General features: G+C 42.7%; 1 protein-coding gene across 8 annotated transcripts in view; it reads right to left on the bottom strand.

Moving 5' to 3' along the window:
* PPFIBP1 (PPFIA binding protein 1) overlaps positions 1-23,857 on the bottom strand; it is a 138,095-nt gene that overhangs the window by 105,620 nt on the left and 8,618 nt on the right. For all 8 annotated transcript variants that reach the window (XM_082255339.1, XM_082255340.1, XM_082255338.1 and 5 more), the window contains exon 2: positions 21,780-21,988. In XM_082255339.1, the coding sequence (XP_082111465.1) occupies positions 21,780-21,988 (209 nt within the window). The remainder of the gene's footprint in view (positions 1-21,779; positions 21,989-23,857) is intronic.

Genomic DNA, 23,857 nt, shown 5'->3' on the forward strand with positions numbered 1-23,857 from the left:
ATTCTCCAGATTCTTTGCTATATATATATATATATATATATATATAATAAATGTTTGGGGGTTCTAAGTAATTTTCTAGCAAAAAAATACTGAATTTAACTTTTAAACAACATGTCAGAAATAGGCTTGGTCAGGCTTGGTCCTTAAAGCAGAGTTCCACCCGAAAGTGGACCTTCCGCTTTAAGTGCTCCTGACTCCGACATGCCACATTTGGCATGTCATTTTTTGGGGGGGGGGGAGCGGGTACCTAATTTTGACAGGTACCTGCTCCCACTTCTGCTTCTATGCACCTCGAGCGGAACGTCTCCTCTCCCCCGCACCACGGGGAGAAGATGGCAAGATCCGAGGCTCCCTCCGGCCGCATCGCTGGATCGTGGGACAGGTGAGTGAGACTTTATTAAAAGTCAGCAGCTACACTTTTTGTAGCCGCTGACTTTTAACAAACACAAAATGGCTGGAACTCCACTTTAAGTGGTTATATAGCGACAGCAGTTTGCACAAAACTTTACAACATGAGGGCAGACAGTACAGTCACAATAAAATTCAATACAGGAGGAATCAGAGGGCCCTGCTTGTTAGAGCTTACAAGAGGGAGGTTCTACCAATCTGCAAAAAAAAAAAATATCTCCAAACCTTTTTTGAGCTTTATGCGTTTGGCTTCAGGCATTTTGGAGCGGGGATGTGAACCATCACCATAGAGATGCATGCATTTATTTCTCCTGGAAACTACAAGTGGTTCAGGTGTGTATAGGGTCTTAAAGCAGAATAAAGCCCTGCACAATGCTGCCAGAAAGCATCTGATCTTTCACTCTGGCTCCAAAAGGGTTAAAAGAGTTAGCGATCCACACTATCATGTAAAATTTGTTTATGGATTCTTTAGCCTTATATAGAGTGGTTCACACCATTACTATATTAGGGACCATAATTAGTTCTTTTAGCCCATCTAGGAGTTTTTATACTTTACACATATTCGAGACAAGGGTGTTACGCCACTATTTTATTATGGCACATATATTGCCGACATTCAAATTACTCTATGTGTATGAATTTTTCCTCCACTAGGATTTTTATACTAATTTATGTTTAACAGTCCCCTTTAGGATAATGAGCTCAGAATTGTGGGGAATTTCATAGGATATGCATTTTTTTATCATTCTTTTTATTTTTTTATACATAAAGATAAATTTTTTGATATTCTAATTATTTTTTCCTTTTTTATGTTGCATGTGATATTTTAGTTATTGTAGTCTTTTTAGTGTGCTTTCCTCTGTTTATCTGGTGTGCATACTAACAAAGTGTTAACTAGATCCTGTGAGCCGGGCAGTGTGGACTGTTATTCCCTATCTGCTGTTCATACTGCATTGGCACTTCTCAATTGTGGCCCTCCATCTGCCCTGATCGCTAGCTTAAAAGCAGGTCGTCTTACCATTACGGGGTCATTTAGAAAAAGGGGGCGTAGACTCTGAAAACACGTTATGTTCCCACCCCTCCGGATGCCTCCCCCAAATGTTACAGTCATAGCTGCTGTCACTTCTCTTGTGTTTGGAGGGTCTGGCTCCATCACTGACAGACAGTCTTTCCTCCACCAGCTACAGGATTTTGCCATCTGCGAACGCATCTTCTTCGGCACTATGCTGCACTTTGCCTTTTTGGAGAATTTTAAGCTGGTCTCAGGGGTGTGAATTTTTTTAAAAAAAATACTTTTCCAAGGGACTAAATAGGGGTCCCAATCTACTTGTCCCTCATGACAATCCACATGTCCTGATAGAGAATAATTAACAAAAACCATTAAAAAAAATAATAAAAAAAAGTCAACCACTTCAGCCCTGGAAGGTTTTATCCCCTTAATGACTAGACCATTATTTGCGATACGGCACTGCGTTGCTTTAACTGAAGCTGGTTGTGTGACGTTGTACCCAAATAAAATTGATGTCCTTTTTTCCCCACAAATACAGCTTTCTTTTGGTGGTATTTGTGTACCTCTGCAGTTTTTTTTGCGCTATAAAACATAAAAAAAAAAGACAACAATTTTTCCTGTCTGACAGAACGGCGGTCTGCCTTGTTTACATAGGCAGACCGCATTTCTGTCATTTTCCTGAACGATCGGGGGTGGCCGACGGGGTTCGCCCATAGAGCCTTTTTACACAATCAAGTACAGGTACGTGATTTAGCGCATAAGGGGCTGCCCTGCCGCAGTAAATGTACATGGGGCAGTCCTTAAATGGTAAAGTGTTACTAAACCCAGGACCTTTTAGTCACTATATCTGGTCTCCCACAGTACATGGAAATGCAATTATTTTAGTAACTATAAACTACTAAATGCCTTTTCTCATCAGCAATATATAGCAGTCTTGTCATTTCCATCAGTTCCAGGTGAAGCTTGTAGGAAGAGTTTTCATACTGCACTGAGCGGTCCTATGAGGTTGCAGGGCTCCTGACCCTCTGTCTGGACAGTGCTGATTGGCCCTGTGCTGATCACATGCACTCTCCCAAGAAAAAAAATAACCTCTCTAGCAGCAAACAAAATGAGCATGTGCAGTCTGACTCCAAAGGCTCTGTCTTATGCGGACATGTTTTAGAGTCAGTTGAAGAAGAGGACGATCTGTGCACACTACCAAACAGCCTTTTTACACAATGCAACCCCTTAGGTTCCACAGTGAGCAGAACAAGCATGCTTTACTGTTTATACAGACTGATTTTACGGTTGTGGATTTAGTAACACTTTAATATAATACTGCCGAATGAGTTTTATCACTAGGGATATTCAATGGATGTGTGCCCCTTTAAACCTTGAAAAGGCTTTGCCAGGATAGAAACAATGAAGGGTTGAGGTTTTTAATTAGGCAGAGGTGCTTTTAGGAATGTCTGGTGTTTTTAAAAACGAAAGGAGCTTTATGGCGACAAACGTTTAATGTTTTTTACTTTTAATGTTTTTAACGTTGCGCTGTTTACCTCCTGAAGTGTAAAATTACACCACAGCAATTGCGCACAGGATAAAAATTGATCGAAATAAATCAATAATGTGAAAAAATATCAATGTGATCACATAAATAAACGCGATTGCATAGATAGAATAATAAATATTAAACTGTGGGTATAAAACCACAGACAGGAAGTTCCAGGTGAGCAAACAGTTGGAGACATTGCTTGAACTGGCCACAGAGGAGCTCCTGATTTTGTTAACCTGGAACCACGTCTAATATCAAGTGGATCATAGCGGGATATATCCTTAAAAAACGCCATAGCCTAACGGTTACCTGGATCCTGGAACCATGCTTATCATTGAGTGGATCATAGCAGGATAAGAATAACAAAAACGCCATACCCTAAGGGTTATCTGTTAAGTGGGCTGTGCATGTGGTGGAGGTGGAGGATAGCACATACCCACTAAATGGATATTGATCAATGATTTTCTTACCCATAATACTCATCTAAAAATATTGGCACTGAGAGCACTTAACTTGGATTTAGTCACGTTGGACATTATATTTATTCATCGCTTATAAAACTTTCCAAGGATTTTCACGATTTTACTTTTATATTGGATTAAATTTTTATATTGGATTGATATTTAAATTTATTAAATTTCTTTGAGCGCGGTCTCTTGTCAAATTAGCGGTTTACCCCCTACTCATCTTCCTGTCCGTCTCCAGCATTGCACCTAGGGACTAACAGGGAGGGGAGAGACCTTGCAGTGTGATGAGCACCGATTGGGTCCTTGTCAGAAAAGAAGAGTGTCAAGGCTCTCAACACTCAGCAGAAGCGCATCTGCTGAGAAAGAAAATTAGGTGCCAACCCTAATGAGAAAAACCAAAAACATTGGTGGAAAGTTTAAAAATTTACATTTTAGCAACTTAGCATGGTGACTTCATGAATAAGATTTTTGCCTTGTATCACTGGTTTCCCAGATTCAGATATCAACCAGGAGTTTGCATGTTGACCCTGTGTTTGCCCAATTTCCTCCAGGTACCGCGGTAATCTCCCACACTCCAAAGACACGCTGGAAGGGGAACTGGTGCCTGCCTAAACAGGCCCTTGTATGTGTGCAGTATGTATGTAGTGCGATAGGAACCTTTGATTGTAAGCTTATTTAGGGCAGGGAATTATGTGAATGTACAGTGTGTAAAGAACTACATACATTGTTGGTGTTCTATAAATACCTGTAATAAATGAATCGTTCTGCTGTAATAAAATGAAAAGTCAATATACTGCTTGTGCTACAGACAAGAAACTGCAGCCAAAAATCTTGGCCAGAACGGGAGCATTTATTACTAAATCTCGCTCTCTCCAAAACACACAGCCGACATATTTTTGTAATTTAACATTTTACTTCTTGTAGACGACGGAAACGAGAAGGAAAAAAATAAAATAAATAAATCTCCCAGTTACATAGAAGGCTGGCTTAGGCTTCTACGTTCTGACTCAAACATCTTGTGCGAAGACAACGATACAAGCACAGCTTAGCCATCTTCCTACCAACTTCGAGGTGAGCGAGCATCCATACATTAACCTATGAGCGTGCCAAGTTCAGACTATTCTTCACCCTTATCAGTGTAACAATATCACAAATAAAAGACATCTGCTGCTGTGAGCATAAAACATTTATAAATACACTGCAAGACAAATACACATAACAAATATCAATATATTATGCATGATTAAACTGGAGTCGCAGGGCAAAGTCCAACTCTGTATGCACAGCTGCAAAAAACGCAGCAATAAGGCAGGCCTTGGATGATTGATATTCTTTCCTTCCACCATGGGTCAGTCCGTGTTGATGGGGGAATTACTCCCGCAGCACTATTACGGCATGTAAAAAAAATCTGACAGCCTGGTTGTACCAAAGCCGATCGATGGATCAACTTCAGTACAAACAGCCTGCCCATAGATAGAAGATTCGCTCCATCTATGGCTAGCTTAAAGCGGAGTTCGGGCAAAACATTTTTTTTTTTAGATAAAAATACCCGAGACAGTCAGGGCTAGTGCATTTAAGCAACTATAGCCTCTGAACCGTCCCCCGTTTAACTTACTTGCAAGAAGAAATACTTACCTTGAAAATGTCTTGTCCAGCGATGCCATCTCAGGTGTGGGCAGCTGAAGCCGGAGCGTCCCTCTTCGCGTCCCTCTTCCTGGATGTCAGAGTCCCAGAATGCCCTGCCTCGTCACTTCGGGTGCAGGCGGGTCATCCCACAGCTCATTGCGCATTCCCAGAAGCTGTTCAGCAGGGAATGACGCGTCTGCACTGGAAGTGACGAGTGACACCGGTGCAGAAGCATTGACTCCTGGGATTGATGACGCTCATCTCCCAGGAGTTAATGCAAAGGAGGAAGTGACATTGGCAGCCGAGGACGCAGAGGAAGGAAGGCAAGTTTATTTTCAGAAAAAATAAGGTAAGTGAAACAAAAAAAAAATGAAAATTATCCAATTCTTTTTCAGGTTACATTAATCTAACGGTGCAAAGCGCATTTTTAGGGTGGAACTCCGCTTTAACACCCCCATTTGTGTAGGAGAAATCATAGTGCAACTTAGAAGCCAACTAGTTTATTCCAGGCGTTTCAATTAACAATGTACAAAAGGCATTAAAAAATTCTAACAAATATGTGACTGTAGTTTTAAAGTTTCCCGAAACATTCATCAATATCAGGAAGGTGTTCCAAATTCTTTTCAGGTGTTCTGCAACAAATGCGTACCCCAATCACATCTATGCAGTATAGCACAAGTGTTATATTGTAAGCAAAACAATTTGAATTTCTTGTAAAGACAGACATAATAATTGGTAGTGACCGCAATAAACAATGCACTATACATGGACACCCAGGAAAGGACCAAGCAGGTTTCTGCAGCAAACACACAGTTTTAATGTAAAAGGGCTTTGTACAGTTCATATTCAAAAGCAAACAAAACATCTGCTTGTCCCAGCCTAAAAACTCAGGTCAAGTCTTGATAAACATACAAATTTTTTTTTTTAAAAAGGCAGCTACTGTGTTCTTTTGGCACTCAAGTCTTTTCTTTCAGCAGCAGGATCTAACAGCAGAGAGAAACCAGAGCATCAGTCATATATATATATATATATATATATATATATATACATACATACACATACATACATACATACATACACACACACAGTGCATTGCAAAAGTATTCCTCCCTTGAACTTTGACCTTTTGCCACATTTCAGGCTTCAAAGATATAAAACTGTAATTTTTTGTGAAGAATCAACAAGTGGGACACAATCATGAAGTGGAGTGAAATTTATTGGATATTTCAAACTTTGTTAACAAATACAAAACTGAAAAATTGGGCGTGCAAAATTATTGAGGCCCCTTTATTTTCAGTGCAGCAAACTCTCTCCAGAAGTTCAGTGAGGATCTCTGAATGATCCAATGTTGACCTAAATGACTAATGATGATAAATAGAATCCACCTGTGTGTAATCAAGTCTCTGTATAAATGCACCTGCACTGTGATAGTCTCAGAGGTCCGTTTAATGCGCAGAGAGCATCAAGAAGAACAAGGAACACACCAGGCAGGTCGGAGATACTGTTGTGGAGAAGTTTAAAGCCGGATTTGGACACAAAAAGATTTCCCAAGCTTTAAACATCCCAAGGATCACTGTGCAAGCGATAATATTGAAATGGAGGGAGTATCAGACCACTGCAAATCTACGAAGACCTGGCCGCCCCTCTAAACTTTCAGCTCATACAAGGAGAAGACTGATCAGAGATGCAGCCCATGATCACTCTGGATGAACTGCAGAGATCTACAGCTGAGGTGGGAGACTCTGTCCATAGGACAACAATCAGTCGTATACTGCACAAATCTGGCCTTTATGGAAGAGTGGCAAGAAGAAAGCCATTTCTTAAAGATATCCATAAAAAGTGTCGTTTAAAGTTTGCCACAAGCCACCTGGGAGACACACCATACATGTGGAAGAAGGTGCTCTGGTCAGATGAAACCAAAATCAAACTTTTTGGCAACAATGCAAAACATTGGGTTTGGCGTAAAAGCAACACAGCTCATCACCCTGAACACACCATCCCCACTGTCAAACATGGTGGGGGCAGCATCATGGTTTGGGCCTGCTTTTCTTCAGCAGGGACAGGGAAGATGGTTAAAATTGATGGGAAGATGGATGGAGCCAAATACAGGACCATTCTGGAAGAAAACCTGATGGAGTCTGCAAAAGACCTGAGACTGGGGCGGAGATTTGTCTTCCAACAAGACAATGATCCAAAAACAAAGCAAAATCTCCCATTGGAATGGTTCACAAAAACATATCCAGGTGTTAGAATGGCCAAGTCAAAGTCCAGACCTGAATCCAATCGAGAATCTGTGGAAAGAACTGAAAACTGCTGTTCACAAACGCTCTCCATCCAACCTCACTGAGCTCGAGCTGTTTTGCAAGGAGGAATGGGCAAAAATGTCAGTCTCTCGATGTGCAAAACTGATAGAGACATACCCCAAGCGACTTACAGCAGTAATCGCAGCAAAAGGTGGAGCTACAAAGTATTAACTTAAGGGGGCTGAATAATTTTGCACGCCCAATTTTTCAGTTTTTTATTTGTTAAAGAAGTTTGAAATATCCAATAAATTTCGTTCCACTTCATGATTGTGTCCCACTTGTTGTTGATTCTTCACAAAAAATTACAGTTTTATATCTTTATGTTTGAAGCCTGAAATGTGGCAAAAGGTCGAAAAGTTCAAGGGGGGCGAATACTTTCGCAATGCACCGTGTATGTATATATATATATATATATATATATATATATATATATATATATATATATATATATATATATATATATATATACACATACATACACACACACACACACAATCTCACAAAAGTGAGTACACCCCTCACATTTCTGTAAATATTTTTTTTATATTTTTTCATGTGACAACACTGAGGAAATGACACTTTGCTACAATGTAAAGTAGTGAGTGTACAGCTTGTATAACCGTGTAAATTTGCTGTCCCCTCAAAATAACAACACACAGCCATTTATGTCTAAACCGCTGGCAACGAAAGTGAGTACACTAAGTGAAAATGTCCAAATTGGGAACAAAATAGCAATTTTCCCTCCCCGATGTCATGTGACTCGTTAGTGTTACAAGGTCTCAGGTGTGAATGGGGAACAGGTGTAATTTGGTGTTATCTAGCAACCAATCACAAGCTGGTTTACCTGGAAAAGCTGTGCAGATCCCACCCCCTTCCAGAGCTGTCCTGCTTCTGAGGTCAGCTTCATGCCTCCCGCCATCCATGCAGAGTGGTCCTGCTGCCAATGTCCACTCTAGACTGCTGAGAGTAATGTGGAGAAAGTTGAGGGTGCTGGGAAGGGGGGCCGAGGACAGGAATGTAAAGGGGTATTAGGGGTGAGGGACAGGAATGTAAAGGGGTATTAGGGGTGAGGGACAGGAATGTAAAGGGGTAGTTGGGGACAGGAATGTAAAGGGGGGCTGAGGACAGGAATGTGAAGGAGGAGGGGCGTGATGTAAAGAGGCATAAAGATAAGAATGTAAAGGGGGAGGGGGGTTTGATGACAGGGATGTGAGGGGAGGGGGGTGATATTAAGGGGGGCTGAGGACAGTAATGTGAAGGAGGGGGTTGTAATGTGCAGGGGGGACTGAGAACACTGTTGTAATGACAGGATTGTGATGTGAAGGATCTGAAGCTAGGTTTAGAACATTACTGTGTTCTGCATGTAGGCAGCCCATTCATTTCAATGGGCTCTCTTACATGCAGAAACATACAAAAAAGTAGTCCCTTGCCATTTTAAATTGTGCTGCACCAAGCTGGTTTGGCCCTCATGAAAACGTGCAGCGTTTTCCAATGTTTCAAGGTGCCATTAAGAAACAAACCTACAATTCGGACCCAGTGCTGAAAAAAAAAAAAAAAAAAAAAAAAAAAAACTTTAGTGACTGGACCTCCGTGAATTATAATTCAATAACTTTGGTCTAGGCTATAAGAAGATTGCCAAGACCCTGAAACTGAGCTGCAGCATGGTGGCCGAGACCATACAGCGGTTTACCAGGACAGATTCCTTTCAGAACAGGCCTTGCCATGGTCGACCAAAGAAGTCGAGTGCACATGCTCAGCATCATTTCCAGAGGTTGTCTTTGGGAAATAGAGGAATGAGTGCTGCCAGCATTGTTGCAGTGGTGGGGGGGTCAGCCTGTCAGTGCTCAGACCATACGCCGCACACTGCATCAAATTGGTCTGCATCGTCCCAGAAGGAAGCCTCTTCTAAAGATGATGCAAAAGAAAGCCTGCAAACAGTTTGCTGAAGACAAGCAGACTAACAACATGGCAAAAAAGGAAGAAGACAAAGGGCGCCAGGTCACAATATAGTATGAGAAATATGACAATTTATTGTAGTGACTTACATGTGCAAACGATCCAAAATACAGCCAGTAAACCATGAACAATGGTACTCGCAATGGGACACATCCGGGATGATCAGATCCGGGGAACTGCTGAACGATCCTGTGCTGTGTGGCAGTGTCTATGATACAGGTGCCGGTTACTGCTGTAGATGGCGCAGGCTCCCTGGATGGGAGCGAGTACCATTGTTCATGGTTTACTGGCTGTATTTTGGATCGTTTGTACATGTAAGTCACTACAATAAATTGTCATATTTCTCATACTATATTGTGACCTGGCGCCCTTTGTCTTCTTCCTTTTTTGCTATATGCCTGGAGGGTCCCTCACCTCCCGAGGAGCTGCCTGCACTCTATATGCCACATACACCTTGATTGGACTCCATGACCATCCACTACAAGGAATCATCTACACTGGGATTTTTTCCGGACTGTGGAAGGACTTCGTTCATAGATGAGGTTTTTGCACTCCCATCTTTGACTTGTTTGTTATATATACATTTCCCCTCCCCCCCTCTTCCTTTAGAATTTTTTGCCTTACCATTTTATATGTTTATATATGCTTGTGTGTGTTTGTGTGTGTTTTTTGCACATATGGTCTATGCCAGGGATATGCAAACTGTGGCCCTCCAGATGTTGCAAAACTACAAGTCCCATGAGGCATAGCAAGATTCTGACAGCCACAAGCATGACACCCATAGGCAGAGGCATGATGGGACTTGTAGTTTTGCAGCAGCTGGAGGGCCACAGTTTGCATATCCCTGGTCTATGCATTCACCTTCCACTGTGAGTCAGTGAGCGCTGACTTACTGACTTAGGTCAGTTTTTTGTTTACAGACTAAGGTCAGTTTTTTGTTTACAGACTAACAACATGGATTACAAGAACCATGTCCTGAGGTCTGATGAGACCAAGATAAACTTATTTGGTTCAGATGGTTTCAAGTGTGTGTGGCGGCAACAAGATAAGGAGTGCAAAGTCAAGTGTGTCTTGCCTGCAGTCAAGCATGGTGGTGAGAGTGTCATGGTCTGGGGCTGCATGAGTGCGGCACTGGGAAGCTACAGTTCATTGAGGGAACCATGAATGCCAACATGTACTGTGACATACTGAAGCAGAGCATGATCCACTCCCTTCAGAGACTGGGCCGCAGGGCAGTATTTCAACATAATAACGACCCCAATCACACCTCCAAGAGGACCACTGCCTTGCTAAAAAAGCGGAGGGTTAAGGTGATGGACTGGCCAAGCATGTCTCCAGACCTAAGCCCTATTCAGCATCTGTGAGGCATCCCCAAATGGAAGGTGGTGGAGAAGCGTAAGGTCTCTAACATCCACCAGCTCTGTGATGTCGTCATGGCGACCTGTGAAGCTCTGGTGATCCCCATGTCCAAGAGGGTTAAGGCAGTGCTGGAAAATAATGGTGGCCACACTTTGGGCCCAATTTGGACATTTTCACCTAGGGGTGTACTCACTTTTGTTGCCTGTGGTTTAGACATTAATGGCTGTGCGTTGAGTTATTTTGAGGGGGGAGGAAATTTACACTGTAAGAGCCGGTCTACACTAGCGCAACTTGTCAGGCGACTTGTCAGCCTGAGAAGTCGCGCTCCCCCGCGGTCCATTGACTGCTACAGAACCCATTCTAATAGGAGCGACACAAGTCGCTCCGACTTAAAAAAAGGGTCCTGCACTACTTCGGGCGGCCTCGGAGCGACTTGCAGACTTCCATTATGTGAAGTCCATGCAAGTCGCAAGTAGTACAGAGTCGTGTCGCCCCAGTGTGAACCGACTCTTACACAAGCTGTACACTCACTACTTTACATTCTAGCAAAGTGTCATTTCTTCAGTGTTGTCACATGAAAAGATAATAAAATATTTACAAAAATGTGAGGGGTGTATTCACTTTTGTTAGATACTATATGCATATAATTATATTTACTCACACAAGCCCATCAAAAATGTTTTTGGTGAATTTAGGATATTTAGGATTTGTTCTGCTGTCTCTGTCTCATTAGGGAGATTTCCCTTTACTGTCCCAGAGACAAAACTGGAAGGAGGAGGAGATATTTCCAAGTTTAGGGAAAATCCCTTCTCGAACTGCTGTCACCTCAACAAGTGGACATTTCTTTCCCTCCTGTTTTGGTGACAAGTGCAAAATTCTTGTCTTCCTTTACTTCCTCCTCTGGTGAAAATTTCACCACCAGGAGAAATAGAGAATCTCCCTGGTTGGGACACAGCAGCAAAAACCTGACAGCAGCTCCAACCCTTCCCTACTTCATACAAAGCTAAACAACAGAGATTTTTTAATATATATATATATGTGTGTGTGTGTGTATGTGTATGTGTATGTGTATGTGTATGTGTATGTGTATGTGTGTATATATATATATATATATATATATATATATATATATATATATATATATATATATATATATATATATATATATATATATATATATATATATATACACACACACACACACACACACACACACACACACACACATACATACATATATATATATATATATATATATATATATACATACATACATACATACATACATACATATCTATACACACTAACTACAAACCAACAGCAAAAGTTCCCCAGTACCATTAGCCCACAAATGAAATGAAACCTGAATGCAAAAGCTGCAATAAAAACAGAAGTTCTAGTTCCCAAACATTTGCAGATGTATAGAAGTTAAGTATTCCGAAATCATAGCCACAACTAAAAACAGGAATACACTTTTAAACTTCAAAAAACAAAACATAAAAGCTCCCCAGCGCTCTTAGCCTGCCTGTAAAAGCAACCTAGGTCCTAATTTCCAGTTGTTTGCAGATCTATAGGAGCACATTCTGCAGTCAACCCACCCCTGGTTGTTGTAGTTTATAAATACTTAAAACAAATAATTCAGATATGGCATTACCTCAACTCTTCCGATATTACATGATGGCGAAGTGGAAGGAAGTTTTTTTCAGGAATCTCTGCCCATCACAAGATGCAGAGTAGAAAAATCTCCAGAATTCCAGATCATCGGGATTAAATTATTAAATCCACACCGTCGCATACACAAGGTATCCCCAGATGCAGATTATTAAAGCCACAAGGGAAGTGTTGGTAAACAGCAACAGACAAGGTGACAGACACTCCAGTGACTGATCTCTCTCTTACATGAACACCAGCCATTAGGTTGAGCTTTATGACTCATCCTCATCAAACATGGAAATAAAAAAAAAAATCATAAAACACTCAGCTTAGGCACTTTCTTGAAAGGAATATGAAAACTTCAGAAGTGCTTTCAACCTCTTTGTTGTCTTAGATAAAAAAAAAAGTTTAACATATGTCCTAAGGTACCCACACAAACTAGATGTACACCCTAAACCGGATGACAGTTTGCCACGTTTCAAAAAAAAAAAAAAAAAAAAATAATAATAATTAATTTTTTTTTTTCAATAAAGTTCTTGGTAAAACAGGTCATCTTCTCCAGTCTTTGAGCCACCTACACACAACTTACAAATTATTTTCAAAAAGCCACCGCACTAAATAAATTGACTCAATATTTTCTATCCTAAATCTTTGCAACTATCCAAGAGAATGGTCAAAGCTACAAAAAAAAAATGATATGATGCCTAGATTATTCAGTTATTTCTTCACAATGATCCTATTTGGACCCAAGTCCTTCATCTCACCGCCTAAAGCAGACATTCTTAACCAGGGTTTCATGGTATCTTAAAGTACTTCCAAAGGTTATTAGAGGTTCCATGAGCAGTGGCTAATTGGCCAACCATCTGATGGTGCCTGCATAGTTCCAGATCCAATGCCACTTACTTGGCCAGCGGCATAACACCAATGATCATTTAGCTGACTAAGGGTAGTATCCCTCCTATTTACCACCAATATAAGGGGCACCTTCCCACTGACCCCCATTGGACTAACCTTAGCAGGGGTTCCCTAAATTTACTGGAATTGATATAAAGTAGGGGTCTTGAATTCAAATTTATATAGGTCCAGTTGCTAAAATTTTCCTGCATCAGAGATCGGAATCTCATGTGCCCCTTTACACATCACAGCGCCCCATTACATTGCATTCCCTTTCACATCATAGTGCCACTTTAGACATCAGTCCCTTTCATGTCATAGTGCCCCATTAAACATCATAAAGCCCCATTACACTGCAGTTCTTTTCATGTCATAATGCCCCTTGTACAGAGCCCCTTTCAACTCCAGCCTCCCCTACACCATCTTACCAGGGCAGAGGCACTTATCAGCCTGGCTGTCCTCTCCCAGGTCTCCCGCCTGGCACCAGCATCATCCTTACAGCGGGTGGGGGCAGAGGCAGGAGGTGCTGCAGATCTAGACGGAGGGCAGGAGCTGCCAAACTTATGTTAACAAGCAGCTAATCACCCGCTTTTTACCTTGACTCCTTCTCACTGTGCAGATCTGCAACACCTCCCACCCGCTGTGAGGATGATAGCGGCAGATGGCCGGGAGTCCCAGGAAGCGGACACACAACTGCTAAGTGGCACAGCCGAGGTCTGGACGGGACTGTAGCTCCGTATAGGTCGCAGTCTACCATTTAGTGGTGATCACTTATTTAAAGGGTTCCTCTGGGAAACCTGATACAGACCTTTTCCAATCTTTTTCGACATGTCCCAAGATCAAAAAAATTGTGGACAACAATATTCCAATACTTTAATATACATCTAGTTAATCAGATACCCCTGAAATGACACTGGCATAATAGACATTCCTGGCACTAGGATCTCTAAAGTCTGCCATCAACTCCTTACTATCATCTTCCTTCGAGGCCAAAGAGACAAGACTGCATGAATGGACATATCCTGACTTGTATTCCATATAGAGTGAGTAGAAGCCTCCCTACATACAGAATCCCAAGTTAAAATATTTTTTTTGTAACCTGGAAATTATTCAAGCCTTTATGATTGACGCCAATCAAATCAATAGCCCAATGCTGTAATACACTGATACAATGGCTTATATCTACACTTTAAAGTGAATGGGTTGCTTTGGTCTGCACAGATAAACTAAACCCGCGCTTTAAGTTCCAAAATAATTTCATCAGTGGAAAAAAAAAAAAAAAAATATATATATAATGTATATATATATATATATATATATACATATACATTTCTGCTCACAAGTTAGAAAAACGTATTATTCACTGCGAAATTTTTAGCATCAGCTTCTCAGCTTGGTGTCGAGATTGCTAGAGTGCACAAATCACAACTCACAGAAAAACTTGGCAGCACAGACAGGATTAAATAGCCCTCATTCCCACTCACACAGAGAGGTTCTGCGTCAGCACTTGGATGTGATAATTAGAATGCTGTGATCAGCTGCAACTAATGCAAAAAAGTTTACCAATGAGAAGACAAGCGAAAGCACATTCAGAATAAGACATTCAGAGCCTCGGTAGTAAACAAGCTCACACCATAATATTTCTAGAGCTCACAAAGGAAATTGTGAACGCCGCGTACGGCTTGTCACAACCTGTCTGTACGGCTCTCTGAGAACATAAAGACTTTCTCAGGACACCGCACTCTGCGCGTGCATGGGTAGAAAGACTGAGCAATATTATCCATTTACCAATTTAAAGTGGACCCAGCATCAAACATATTTCAAGTACAGTGACTAAGTAATAAATACCTCACAGAAATCATAGTAGTCTCTCCTGACAACGTCTTTGTGCGCTTTTTCTACAAAAAATTAGTCATTTTTGTTCAAGCATTGTCCACGGTCGTTATCTACTTTCTGAACTGGCATCTGGATTTACATAACAGTGTTCACTAATGTCTGACATGGAAATCCGCTCATGATGTGGCATTTCATCTTGTCACTTGCTACAAAGTTTCAATGTTACAGTCTGATCACTGGTGGAGCAGCAAACGGAGGACATTATCTAAGCCTAGGTAAAGTCCCTAGACTAGAACTCAAGGATAGTTTTGTAATGATCAAATTTGGAGGTTTTCTGAACAAAGATACACTGGGACATTGGGACAGGTCAGAAATGTATTCATGCAGACTTGTAAGATCCTTTCTAACCACTTGCCGACCAGCCGCCGTAGTTTTACTGTGGCAGGTCGGCTCTATTATGCAAAACGACATACCTCTGCATCGCTTTGTGTAATAGATAGTGGGGGCACGCACACACGCTGATTGACCAGAGGGGGAGCCAATCCGCCTGTCATGATGTCCGCGCCACATTTCATTAACAGTGTAATGAAACTCAGCGGGGCAGGGAAAAACCTGCGCCGACTTGCGGGTCCTGTGTGTCCCAAAAGAGGACACATGCCCGGAGGACTGGGCTCATCCTCCAAGTGTAATGGTTAACAGGAAAGTCGTGCAACTCCAGCCCTCCAGAACTGTCTTGGCTCCAAATGTCAGCTCTAGACCTACTGTGCCTCCCACCCTCTGCCCTGTGTAAGGTAGGACAGGGAAGAGGGCTAAGTCACTGCTATGAGGGATGATGGGAAGGGGGGCCCGGAGACTGCTATGTGAAGGGGGATGATATAAAAGGGAGAGGACGACAGGAATATGCAGAGAGGGGATATGAAGGGGGGTTGGGGACTGCAATGTGAAGCAGGGGGTTGATATAAAGGGGGGCAGAGGACAAAAATGTGAAGGGGGGATGGGGACTGCTATGTGAAGGGGGAGTGCTAAAAAGGGGTTGAGGAGAGAAAATGTGAAGGAGGGTGATATGATGGGGGGGGCTAAGGACTGCAACATGTAAGGGGGGGGATATGGACACTGCTGTGAAAGGGGACTGTGATGTGCAGGGGGGGGGGGGGGGACTGAGAACACTGTTGTAATAACAGGATTGTGATGTTGGAGATCTGAGGCTAGGGTCACATCATTGTGTCCTGTGTGTAAACATCCCATTGAATTCAAAGGGCTGCCTTATACACAGAAATGCCACGAAAAGTTCCTAACCCATTTTTTAAATTGGAATGTACCTAGCCGCACCATGCGATTTGACGCTTGTAAAAATGAGCCACGTTGTCCAAAGCGCAGAGGTGCCATTAAGAATCAGATTTGACTGACTGGACCTCCGTGAAGTTTAATTAAATACCTTAATTATAAAGAAGCATATATCTTCAATACACACCACCTATCATATTAAAATCAGAGACCTCTCCATCCACCATTCAGCCCAATGGCTCCCAGTGCCATAACAAAACCAGCCAGACCTGGAAAGGAGAGGAGAGCAGAGCTGCAGATGTGCAGGGCGTTGGATCGATTCAGGTAAGTAAAAAAAAAAAAAAAGGGGGGGGGGTGAGGGGGTGATGCTGATACCTAAAGATTTTTACCTTAATGCAAGAAATGCATTAAGGTAAAAAATGTTTATGCTTTAGAACCACTTTAACTATGTGTTGCCACTGAGGGAAAACTTTTTGCTGCAACAAAAAGACATTTTAGACAATGGTGTTCTTCCAACGTTGTGGTAACAGCTTGGGGAAAATCCTTTTCTGTTCCTGGAGGATTGTGCTTCCATGTACAAAGCCAGTTCCATATAGATATGATTTGATGGGTTTGGTGTAGAGGAACTTGAGTGCTCTGTACAGAGTCCTGACCTTAACCCTAACACCATTGGATGAATTGGAACGCCAACACTGATCCAAATCTTCTCCTCCAACAAAAGTACCTGACCTCAGAAATGGGTCAAAATTCCCACAGACACACTCCAAAATGTTGTGTAAAGCGAGTGGATAGAGTGGATGCTGTTATAGTCACAAAAGCAGTTAAGTGGAATGTACAGATGGACACAGAATTCCTAATTTTTTTAAATCATTTTCAACCAATAGTTTAGAAGTGGTGTTCATATATGGTGTCTGGATTTCAGAAGAATGGACTTCCCCGGGGAAAAAAAAAAAATCACACATTTATTCGCAAATGTTCCTCCTCCTTCAAACTCTCATTACTGTTGTCCAAAACGAAAGCAGATTTAAAATTTTTAAAAATTGCTAAAACCAAAAATGTTAAAACAAAATTCTACTAGTGTATAGCTTAGGTCTAAACCTGAAGTTCCACACAGTGGTGTTATAGTCCAAATATAAGTTTATTCCAACTTGTAACCAGATAAAGACCGTACACAAAGCCTACAAGTCTGTACAGATTATTTACATACAACTGTCTAGAGCCCTACAGCAAATACCGGGGTGGGTTGAAGGGAGGTCAGGACTAGAACACTCCAGCCTGCTGCTTGTTAGATGCTCTAAAGAAGAAATCAGAGCACTAAAGGCACTTTTCCACTGCACGGAACCGAACGGTTAGGCTGCCTTTTGTGCTTTTCCACTGCTGGTACCGCATGGTACAGTGTTGGAACGGTTCGGTACGGTACGGTACAGCGGCGCTTTTCCACTACATGAAACCGAATGGTACGGCTCGCTTAAACAGTACCACCTTGGTTGTGGTTCCAAGAGGGCCGTACCGGTACCATATCCCACAATCCTTTGCATGCAGCCTTGACTGTTTGTCACTACTAGCCACTGATTGGTCAGAGAATCATTGTTATCCCACCCACTTACTATTAGTGGAAAAGCAAACCGTACCAAACCGTTCCAACACCGTACCATGCGGTACCATGCAGTGGAAAGCCAAACCGAGCCAAGCAGGGCCGAGTGGAGCCGAACCGATACTTGCAGTGGAAAAGTGCCATAAGGCACACCAAGCACTGGCTCAAGGCCCAATTCACACATGCTTCAGCTTGTATAAGAGCAATGTGAATAGCAAACATTAAAGCATTTGCTGAGCTTTCAACAGGCTTTATTGAAACATTTAAAATACCATTTAGCTCCAGTTTGTAAATGTTGAACACAGACCCTAATGAGTGTTGATTGCCACATTAAAGAAGCTGCTAGCAGGCTTTCAGTAAGCATCAAGAAACGCTGAAGCCTGCTAGCAGCATGTTTAAAGTGGCAATCAGCTCCCCCCAATAGGATCTGTGTTCAACATTTACAAACTGGAACTGAATGGTACTATAAAAGCTTCAACAAAGCTTGCTGAAAGCTCTGCAAATGCTTTGTCATAGCTTGGTATTCACACTGCTCCTATACAAGCTGAAGCCCATGTGAAACAGGCCTAAAGTCTTCCCTCTGCCAACCAGTCTAGCGCTGGAAAGGAGAGGAGCATTGCAGCCAAAGCTTCTGGAGGATTTTTTTTAAAGAATAGGTTTTACTGAGTTTTTAGCGTAATACACAAAAGAGCACATTTACAGTTTGCACAATTGGGGAGGGTTTCTATTGGTGTCACTAAAAAGAGTTGTAAAGTCAGAAGATTTTTTATCTTCATGCATTCTATGCACTAAAGTGATTTTAAAGTCTTGTTTTTAAAAAAAAAAAAACCCCAAAACAAACATGTTATACTTACTTCTGTGCAATTGGTTTTGCACAAAGCAGCCCGGATCCTCCTCTTCTCAGGTGCCTCCCTCCCATCCAATGCCCTCACAGCAAGCAGCTTGCTATGGGGGCACCCGAGCCGAGCTGCAGCTCCGTGTGTTCATTCAGACACTGTGTTGCCGTTCGGCCCTGCCTCCTCTCTCCCGATTAGCTAACTGACTTTGATTGACAGCCGCGGGAGCCAATGGAGCTGCGGCTGTGGCTCAGCCATTTAGGAGATGGAACCCAAAACGGCCGAGGGACTTGTGGACATTACTGGATAGAAAAAAGCAGTTCAGGTAAGTATTAGGGGCGCTGAGGAGGCTGCTATACCCAGAGGTTTTTTTATCTTAACGCCTAGAATACGGACTTTACAACTCCTTCAAGATAAAAATATTTCTGTGTGTAGCAGCCTCCCCAGCACCCCCTAATACTTACCTGAGCCTCTTTTCTATCCAGCGATGTCCACGAGTCCCTTGGTCATCCGGGACTTTCCTTTCTGATTGGCTGAGACACAGCCATGGCACTATTGGCTCCCACGGCTGTCAAAGTCAGTTACCCAATCTTGAGAGAGGAGGCAGGGCCGGTTCAGGGCTCCATATCTGAATGGACACAGGGAGCTGTGACTCCGCTCGGGTGCCCCCATAGCAGCTGCTTGTTGTGGGGGCATTGGAATGGAGGGAGGGGCTAGGAGCAGCAAAAGAGGGACCTGAGAAGAGGAGAATCTGGGCTGCTCTGTGCAAAACCAACTGCACAGAGCAGGTAAGTATAACATGTTTGTTATTTTTTAAAAAACACAAACACACACACACACACACACACGACTTTAAAATCACGTTAAGGAATCTGGAGCCTGAAACCACAGGAGGAAATTCAGGGTTTAGGGTGGTTAAGGGGCCCAGGTGTGACGAGATATTATCTATGCATATTGCATAGTCCCACGTGTACAACAGAGAGATTACTAGGGGGATGGCCTGGGAAAGCAAGGACATGAGTGGGACAGAAGTAGTGTGTTGCTCCATGGACACCCACAATTTAGTAAGAGCATGTGAGCATGGGATAACAGATCCACAATACAGTTAAGCACCTCTGCTGTGTAAGAGTCACATATTGCATATTTATATTTGACTGGGATGTTATGTCTTAAAGTGTTACTAAACCCATTCACTATATCTGGTCTCTCACAGTACATATAAATGCAATTATTGTAGTGAATATAAACTGCTAAATACCTTATCTCATCAGCAGTATATAGCAGTCTTGTGACTTCTATCAGTGTCTGGTTAAAGCTGGTAGAAGAAGGAGTTTGCATTCTACACTGACTGTCCTATGAGCCTGCAGGACCCCTGACCCTCTGTCTGGACAGTGCTGAATAGTGCTTATCACATGCATCCTCCCAAGAAAAAAAAAAAAAAAAAACCTCAAATACATAGCAAACTGAGCATGTGGAAAGTGATTCCAAAGGCTCTGTCTTATCAGGAAATGGATTGGGGACTGTAAAAGGGGAGGATCAGAAAAACCAGATAAAGCCTTTTTACACATTGATTAACCCCTTAGGTTCCACAGTGAATATAACAAGCATGCTTTACTGCATATACAGACTGATTTTACTGTAACACTTTAAAATGAGCCTCCTCCATTACCTAAGGAGGAGGGGTTGTGTAATTCACAGAAGATAGCTGGGAAAGCTGATAACATTGTTTGAAATTTCAGTTTAAAAGTTACAAGGAAGTGGGGATGCTGGCAGCATCAACAGGTATTTTTATGTACTTGCAAAAAATGTACTTAGTCTTAAAAAGAGAAAAGGAATGCAGCCATTACATCTAGGGAAAGCGAAGCTGCAATTTATTACATTTTTGTTCTTGGGTTTGGACACACTTAAGGCCTCATGCACACGGGACATTTTCTAGAAGCATTCCTCCTGGCAGCAGTGTTTTGGCAAAAAAAAAAAAAAAAAGCCTGATGCCTGTAATAGCGTGTAACGCATTTAGCCGCATTTACCTGCATCAAGCGTTTAGGCGATAATTCATTCCATTAACCAGAAAAATAATTTATTATGGGTATGGAAATTAATTAACGCTCAAGCCCTAAACGCTTGACAAGTGTTTAGATGCTTTTACAAGCATCTTTCTGCCCAAACTCTGCTGCTCCTGCCCTTTGCAAAGTGCAGTTGCACTCTGCAAGAACGGTTTCTCCAGAGCTTAGTACATGAGCAGAAGCTCTGATGACTTCCATCATCCAATCATGCAAGCAAAAATGCAGTTTGTTTTATTTTCCTTGCATGTGATTGGGTATTCTCTGCAAAGTGAAGCTTTACCTCATTTACCAAGCTCTGTACCAACTGCACATTGTTTTTGCCTTTAGTAAATCAAGGGCTTGATTTACTTAAACTGGAGAGTGCAAAATCCGGTGCAGCTCTGCATAGAAACCATTCAGCTTCCAGGTTTCTTTGCCAAATCTTAATTAAACAAACTGAAGTTAGTAGCCGATTGGCTATCATGCAACAATGCTACAATGACATCTCTGCTAAATCTATGGAGAGACAGGTCTTTGGTGTTCTATAGTCGAGAGATAACTGGGAACAATAAAACTGATAAGAACACAGCTCAGATTGGACAGGCATTTTCTTGCACCCATTAAGCCCCGTACACACAGTCCAAATATTGGGCGGCATTGAACGGTTCAATAGAAACCAGTTGACATTCGGCCCTTGAGTACGGCAGCCAGTCCAGATTCTGTTGAAGGGGCATGACCCTGTCAGGACACAATAGCTCAGCGGGGAAGATCGATGTACTAACTGGGTTGAAGGAGAAAAAAAATGCTAGTGTGTACCAGGCTTAAATTATAAAGAAAATGCTTTCAATGGTGTTTTTAGCAGAAAGGATGTGTGGTAGCTCCTTCAAGAGAACCTGTCTCTCTGTCCCCAATAGGCAAAGTAAAAAAAAAAAAAAAAAAAATTATTTGAGTTTTTTCTTTGATGTTCAGTAAAGCTCTTACCACCATCTGGCTCTGCAGCCACTCCACCAGGGACTCGGCGGTGGAGTCCGGCACTTGACACCTCAGACCATCCCTCTCATCAGTATCCATCATCTCCAGCATTCCACGCAGGTCCTCAATAAGATGGAGAACTCGTAAGCTTCCCATGAAGGGCGAGGTCGGTGACTGACAATCGAAAATGCCATTGGAATATTCCAGGGCCTTGGAGCCTGCAGAAGACAAAATATTATCCAAATGGTCAATGTCATTTCTAAAAACCTGCAGGGTGAAACGTTTTGTTGGCACACTTAGACCATGTTGCTGCAAATACCCTGTTATTTACCAGGCTGCAGTACCAACCCTTTAACTCATTAGGCAGGCATGCACATAAAAAAAGGCTGAGTGAAATTAGCATACCAGAGGTGGGTGACTTAAGCCTGCCACAGACTTGGGTACAACCAGCCTGTTGGATTCTATATGCAATTATTGTGTAGCACTACTCCCATGGGAGCTGCTGTGTGTGGGTTCCCCTGGGTTACCATTAGCAACAACAGAACAGTCTGGCATTTTCCTAAGTGTTAACCTCAGACAAGAATCAGTCCAGTATCTTTGGTTTTTAGGTTTTGTTTGGAACTTGGATAGGAGAAGGGAATGAGAGGGATACTCCAACTTAAAGAACTATGCACAATAGGCTGGGACAACATAAATCGAGCTGAATAGCGCTGATTAACGCTGTAGGACGCTGAGTAATGCTGAATATAGCTAGTCACGGCTAGGCGCTTCTTTACTTTGCCCTTGGCTGTGAATGAAGTGAAAGCTTCCTGAGGTAAACTGTATCCTGAGGTAAGCTGTACTGCTGAACAACTTCAGGGCCCTTCCTGGCACTCCCTTTGTCCCTAATCTTTAGGGTTAACTACTTGGCACCCCCTTTCCTGTAACAATCTGTGTGAGCTGGCTCCATGATCCCCTGACTTCTCTGGAGTGGTCTCCTCTCCTAGGCAGACCCTTGAGCGGATCCCTCAGTACTCACTATACTGTTTTTCCCAAAGTCTTCTGCCCAACAGCTCCACTGGTCATCACACTGGATCCTCTGCAGCCCAGCTCCACACCTGGTTCAACAGGCCGACTGCTTGAACCACCTTCCTCACACACAGCAGGAGGAGTGACAGCCGTCCACCTCCTCCCGGGACTTTGCTCCCGCCAAAAAGACAACCTGTCACATGCTCCCTCCAGATTTATAACCAATCCCAGGATGCATTGCAGCAATGCCCACCCACTGGGACAGCCATAAACCCTGGCGCACTATTGGTTAGGTTTCCTCCACTGTCCAACAACCTTCCTTATTGGATACAGTGGGGAGACCCCCTTAGACCCAATAAATCACACCTGGAAACATGGGACAGGCTAAACAGATCTGGCTCTCCTGATAAGCAGAACCGAGCCATCAAATGTGTTTTCCTAGCACCTACCTAAGAGGATGCTACAATTGCTAGTGGCACCGGGGACGGCTCTCCCTGCTGGGAAAACACAATGGCTCTAGGGGAGAGATTCCCCTATCAACACTGAGTTGATGGGGGAATCTAGCAATTTTCTTTCCTGTAACCCGTGGTTGCAGGAAAGAAAAATCGCTCCATCTATGGCCAGCTTTAATCAGAAAGTACCAAAGCCATAGGAGCAATATGGCAGCCAGGCAACAGGCATTTTTACAAGCAAATATTGGTAACAAGCTCCATACGTCTCCTTTAGGTCAGATTTCCTCTAAAGTAGGAGTTCCCAAACTGTGGGTCGGGACACACTGGTGGGTCGCGAGCTGGGTTTGAGAGGGTCGCGCTTAGCTGGAAATCACTGAGAGCGGGCCAGCCTAAATTGTGCTGTGCAAGCCCACGCAAATTACAGAGCCAGAGCAGTCAAATCGCGATGGATTCAGGACACCGCCCACGCAGTTTACGTAGGCTGGTCTGCATTTCCCCCAAGGAGGATACTTGCATCAGTGAGTAACCATTTCTATGGCATTGTAATGTTGTATTTGTACGTATGTTGGCTGTTATGTAGGATATGTTCATGGGGTGCAGAGCCAGCTCCTCGGTCCTGCTGGCGGC

Source organism: Pelophylax lessonae (genome assembly GCF_965119305.1).
Source record: "Pelophylax lessonae genome assembly, chromosome: 4".
Lineage (NCBI taxonomy): Eukaryota > Metazoa > Chordata > Amphibia > Anura > Ranidae > Pelophylax > Pelophylax lessonae.